The following is a 5,947-nucleotide window of genomic DNA, read 5'->3' as shown; positions in this document are numbered from 1 at the left end:
TGCAATCAAAATTGACAAATTTGCTTCCGGCTACAATAACGGACTAACCTGTATCATTCAAGCAACAAAATTAGATTACACTTGCTACTCACATGGTGTGTCAAAAAAAGATTGAAAGATTAAAAATACTATCCACTTCTTTCAACCGGAAAAAAAAAAAAATAATAAAATAAAATAAAATCCGCCACTTCAATGTAGGAATTTCACATGAAACTGAAGGTAAAGGGCCAAGAAAACAAAGTCTAGGGAACCAAGAACAAACCCTTGCTTTTCCTTCCTATTATCAACAAATACAAAGAATATGTAGAGGTTAATGTGCAGGAGATCAACTTACAACTTCCCATTCCTAAACACAAACTGGAGGAGATTTGTACACCTTTGGTCTAAAAGAATGATTGACTAATATTAGAACTGGCCATTTCTGACTACATATCAAACCCACCACTATCATCTACAAACCACCAGCACGGCAAAAATCTTAGTATCTTCCCCCTTCAGCTACAGTTGAGTATACAACCACCACAAAAATTCACAATGCTCCTTCAAGTTCCATAAACCCATTAACTTCAAAAAGTTAGCTTCCCTTTATCTGTTACCAGAGAGTCCCATGTTTAAACTAGAGAAGCCTGCTCCGAAAACCAGAGATTCCGTGTTTACATTTAGAGAATATGCAACATTATATTCCTCTAACATCTGCTGCCGGTACAGATAATATTCTGCAATGCTTGAGTTATTTCACATTAAAAATCATTCCTGAATACAGTGAGGTATTGAGTGAACTTGTCCCTGTTGAATCCAAGCTCCTAGTAACATCTGCCATTAGTTTGTCAAAGCACAGGGAAAGCTGCTGGTGATGATCCGCTGGCTGCAGGTCAATGCAGACAGATATTTAATTTCACTAGAGAGATGCATAATGAACCCTTCCTGGAATAGCCCATAACAATACGGAGTATGAAATGATAAGATAGTGGCCATAAAATAGATGACTCTTTCCCTTGAAGCACACTGGAGCAAAAAGTGAACTAGGGGCTTCAGGAATGAAAAATAGTTGAAGCTATGCGGTAGGTAAAACAAGAATAGTTGGCATTGATCAAGGGATCAAGTGATATGCTTCAAACATTTGAAGTCCAGACTCACATTTGGATTTTAGAAAATAATTTCTTTGGTAGAACATATTATCACCAAAAGAAAGTTCGTCAGCAGAAATCACATATTTTTCAATTATCTTTGACACCTGTTCTACATGAAACTTATCGTTCTTAAAACCTGCTATTCATCTCATAAATGGAGGAAAACTTTGCTACCATAAATGTTGGCTGGATGGGAGTCAGCACTTCTCACGGAACAGCCGTGCCATTTGGGCTGCTGCCCCTGACTGGCAGGTAACAGTTAAAATTTATTAGAACTGGCAAGTGTTGGAAGAGAAGTGCTCAAGTGAGAATGACGACCGTGGAAGGTTTAAGCTCACTATAAAGCAACAGTTGTGCCCTAGAGGGGAGATATTACTTTCCAAATTTTAAGCTTCCCTTGCCTTCTGCTAGGAAATTTTTTTTTTATTGATCTTCCAGTTCTACTAAACAGGGGGTCGGCAATTTAATCCTTTAATGTACTCATGCAAACACACTAAAACTTTTATAGCATCAAAAAGCATTGATATCATAGATTCCAGCATGGACTGCTAAAGAGTAGGCTACAACATTAATTTCAAACTTGATATATTGCATATGCTACTTCTCAAAGATCAAACAGAAACGATGTAAGCAAATTAACAATCTATCTCACTTCAAGACTAGGATATATTACCATGGGGGTCAACCAAATTAAAGATTTTCATACTGATAGACTCTTTTAATTGGGAAATTTCTTCACTTACTAGAAGAGGTAGCTAAGGCTATATAAGTATCAAATGAAGCCAGACAGAATCTTTGTACACAAGTTCTTCTCGAAATCTACAGAAGCTGCTTGCAATTTTTGAATCCAGGTAGTCAGAAAAAATTGTTGAGCACTTGTTTCTAATTTTCTTGCAAACTTTTTCATCTAAAACATTTATGTTATTCAACTGCTGGACTGATCATTATGAAGAACCAATGTGGGATTCCTAGGTTTTAAGTTGTATAAAGATAAAAACTATAGAGATCAAATGTAGTTGGATCAAGCCAGATAAAGTCTTACTGATGTTCAGACTTCAGATAACTTCCAGTAAGAGAATAACTGCCTGGCTGCTTTTTTAATGAAGAGGCATCATATCTTAAACATACGTCAACAATGTGGATTATTGTTATTATTATAGTCAAACAGCCACCAATCTTCAAGAAAATTTTGTAGAAAATGCATTTTAACCCAATTTCCAGAGAATTAGGTGTCACGAAAATTCAACAATATGGTCGAAGGATGTACCCTAGAGGCTTCATGTGTCTTTTCTAAATTCCAAGCCACTCCATTCCCATTGTTTCACATTACTGACCCGCTCATATTCCACATAACGGAAAGCAAAAAAAAAAAAAACGAGAAAATAGAATTATGTAGATCCAAAACAAACAAGCAGTCGATGGAAATCATATGATTCTACCCAAAAAAAAACTGGTAATATAAGATTTGCAAAGAAGACATGAAGCAAAGGCTCATGTACCTTCCGGAACGCCAATATATCAGCCAAAGGAATTTGATAATACCAACTTTAGTGCAATCTCAAGTGCATCAGAAAGTGGTCTGTCTCCATATAGCTCAAACACCCCAAAGTTGATGTAGTTTCCAGCAAGAGCTGTGTTGTTCGGCAGCAAGATACTAAATTAGCTAACATATTTTTTAAGAGATACTGAATATTCAATCAGGAAAGCGAGGACACAGCAACTAAGAAAAAGCAATATTAAACTGAATGTACTGCAATTGACCAAGCCATATTGTCTTCTACAGTCTCAAACAAACAATTAAAGAAAAGAAGAAGAAGGAAAAAAAAAACAAGCATTATTTTCACTGCTGCTGGTTCTAGCCAACTAATATGACCTAGTAAAACCATTATTAACCTTATTTCAGAACGTACCCATCTCAGTCACAACTTCAGACCCTTGTCAGTCTTTTCTTTATTTACTGCCTGCCCTGGACCCAGATATCTAACTATTTCCAGACCACAATTACGCCATCAAGAACACAGCAGATGAAAAGGCATATCCAAGAAAAAGCGAGTAAATAAACAAAATAACCCATAGAGTTGGGATAGCTATGTCTATCTTATAAGACTTTAACCAAGTCCATGTGAGCTCACATGGCAGCAGCAACAGTACGGATAGTATGGGCTACCAAACAATTTCTCTGTAGACTTCTGACAAGTGATTATAGTGGATAGAATTTCTGGTCAGGATGAAGATGGTAAGAGCCATCTTATACATGAACTTCCCAGAATCTAGTTGAAGAAATTGAATTTGCACACCTACTGGATCAAGTACTCACAAAGGAACTGGAAGACCAATAAGCTTCATACAATTATTTGATGCAAGAACAGAGTGATTCATTATGGTTGTAAGTGAACTCATGGCCTTGAATCTTAGAAGTTCCTATAGCAAATTGGCAATCTGGCTATGCAGTTTGTACAATACTCCAATCAAAATATGAACTGAAGCAGAAGTTGAGTACAAGAAATTATTAATCATTCGCCAGACTACGACAACTAATATGGCTCCCATCTTTTTTCTGCAAAATTTTCCATCTAACCTGCAATGACACTAAAACTAGTTCTCTCAAAGTTCAGGCATGCCCTTCCCTGTTTTGGCATCATACGTCTTCTCTAACACAAGATTCATAGGAGTATCCTTTGGACCAACTGCAACCAAAGATTACCACAGAAATATCAGCATAAGATATTGCCAATAAATTCTTTTTTTTTTTTTTTCAAGTAGCAATAAAAGATTAAAGATCTCAGGACTTCAGATAAGTACCAACGGTAGGTCTTGGGGTAGCTCTTATCTTCAAGATCTCAGGACGAGGGATTATAGATCCCGATGCTCCTGTGCCTCTTGCTACTCTAACTTTTGTTCCATCCTCAAGATATTTAACCCCAACCTTACAAGGCCTCCTGTACATGATGAAAAAAATTAATCACCACACTAGAAGAGTAAGTAAATAACCAAACTCACCACCAATTGCCAATGTACAATATTATATTACTTCCCTACCCTGTTACTGGATCTGTTACTTGCACATTTGAGGCATGAAGAGGGGCTTCAACAGTAAATATCCCGCCTTCGTGACCTTGGCCTTGCTTGATATGTTTCTTTACCTGAAAAAGCAGAATACTTGTTAACCAAAACCATCCCATTCATGGGAATACCCAAAAGCCTTAGTATTGGATCAAACTTATATAAAACTAAAATATCAAAAGATCAGGGTTTCTCATATGGTTCAACGAAAATCTTATGCAAATTGTTGACTGGATGATATACTTCCAGCTCTTAGTATAAAAGGGGATAGATCTGAAATTTAAATCCTTCCTGCCGTTGATGGGGAATGTTCCTAGATTTGAAGTCTAAACCCATTGGATGTTTACAACAAGATGGGACTAAGATGAGCATCAAATAGAGAACTACAGAACTTTCATTAAAGACATATGGCACAGATAACCAAAATCCTTTAGACTATCAAGCATTCACAATGACAAATTCCTCTTGTTCAATGGAGTAACAGAAGTGATGGACAAGTTGTCTCGCGAAAAAGTGTTATGAGAATGAAACAGAACATAAGTTGCTCCAAAACAACTGTAAGACAAAATAAGATTTAATCAAGAATATACCAATGATAAAGCAAGAGTGATACCAGATTTTTGCCCTCCACAATTACACGATTCTGTGAGCGAATGACTCGCTTAATGACACCTGTCTCACCCTTGTCTTTGCCTCTTATGATCATCACCTGCAAATGAGATTGGAACACAGTTAATTTACAAATATAGAAAAAAGATAAAGAGGCAGAGAAGGAAGAATCATGGGCCTCACATTGTCTCCTCTAAGAACCTTCCAGTGCCTAATAAGTTTCTCAGCTGCTTTCCAACCCATTAGAAACAAAAATCAGCTATCTGCAGAAGCCATGCGCAACTATTAACACCAAAAAATGTGCTCTTACATAGTAGATCAAAAGCACTTGAAATCCCACAGCACAATAAACAACTAATACAAGCATAGATTCCTTGCTTACTAAGTGGGTTCGCCAAACAACTAATACTATCCTGAAATAAGGCCATTTTTCTGATTTTAATAAGTGGGTTCGCCAAATTGAAGTTACATTTCATTTCGGTGTAGGGATTTTGGGTTTTCTTACTTAGTAATATTGAGACTTGCGTATTTCAAATCCACATGGAGATAACAACAAGCATTGAATTGAACTGGAGTGAAAGATAAATGTTCATAAGAAGAAGCATTGCATAAAATGACCTTCATGAACAACCTTAACAAAGACAGAAATTCTCAAATTAATACATTGGTGATGATGCATTGCATAAAATGACCAAACCAAAAGTGTTTACAGTTACAATCAATGGCATGGTCTTGGGAATAGCAATTTTACCGAAACAGAAATATAATTCAGCAGCTGGTAGTGCTCCGACGACCAAAGAAGCCGGAGGCCAGTTAACTTGCTTGCTTGAGTTAAACCCTGCAGTTCTGGAATCTGGTCTTGTTTTTGGGCAACTGGTGTTTGCATAAATGTTTTTTTTTTTTGAAAGGTGCATAAATGTTTTTTTTTTAGTGTAAATCCTGTTTTACACCTTTGCATAAATAAAAATTCTTGAAAATAAATATATTTCTTTATGTTATGAACTAGAAAATGAGAGAGAGAGAGAGAAAAAAAATTATACATCCGATAACAAATTGAAGTGGAATTAGGCAGACTCCTTTTCTTTTCTAAGGTAAGGTAATTTCTACCACGAGATTTTCTCTCACCCTAGTTCTCTCCCAAACCC

General features: G+C 36.5%; 1 protein-coding gene across 2 annotated transcripts; it reads right to left on the bottom strand.

Annotated features, from left to right (window-relative positions):
* Positions 1 to 304: 304 nt before the first annotated feature.
* Positions 305 to 5,697, bottom strand: LOC133713430 (uncharacterized). Of its 2 annotated transcripts, none has more exons than XM_062139451.1 (8): positions 5,554 to 5,697; positions 4,986 to 5,065; positions 4,807 to 4,902; positions 4,170 to 4,273; positions 3,933 to 4,069; positions 3,041 to 3,817; positions 2,630 to 2,761; positions 305 to 865 (listed from the first exon to the last, which is right to left on the bottom strand). In XM_062139451.1, the coding sequence occupies exons 2-6, from the start codon at positions 5,043 to 5,045 to the stop codon at positions 3,735 to 3,737; spliced, it is 480 nt and encodes a 159-aa protein (XP_061995435.1). In that variant the 5' UTR covers positions 5,046 to 5,065; positions 5,554 to 5,697; the 3' UTR covers positions 305 to 865; positions 2,630 to 2,761; positions 3,041 to 3,734. The 2 variants fall into 2 exon arrangements, with proteins under 2 accessions (XP_061995435.1, XP_061995436.1); XM_062139452.1 differs by having other exon boundaries at positions 3,709 to 3,817.
* Positions 5,698 to 5,947: the final 250 nt, after the last annotated feature.

This window comes from Rosa rugosa, chromosome 6 (genome assembly GCF_958449725.1).
Source record: "Rosa rugosa chromosome 6, drRosRugo1.1, whole genome shotgun sequence".
Classification (NCBI taxonomy): Eukaryota; Viridiplantae; Streptophyta; class Magnoliopsida; order Rosales; family Rosaceae; genus Rosa; species Rosa rugosa.
This window is presented reverse-complemented; position numbering and strand designations above follow the sequence as displayed.

Excerpts from the sequence above, each read along its gene's own strand:
- LOC133713430 (XM_062139451.1), bottom strand. The coding sequence starts at position 5,045 with ATGGGTTGGAAAGCAGCTGAGAAACTTATTAGGCACTGGAAGGTTCTT. Across the intron at positions 4,903-4,985 it reads AGGTTCTTAGAGGAGACAAT|GTGATGATCATAAGAGGCAA; the intron begins GTGAGGCCCATG and ends TCTCATTTGCAG. Across the intron at positions 4,070-4,169 it reads GTAACAGATCCAGTAACAGG|GAGGCCTTGTAAGGTTGGGG; the intron begins GTAGGGAAGTAA and ends CATCATGTACAG.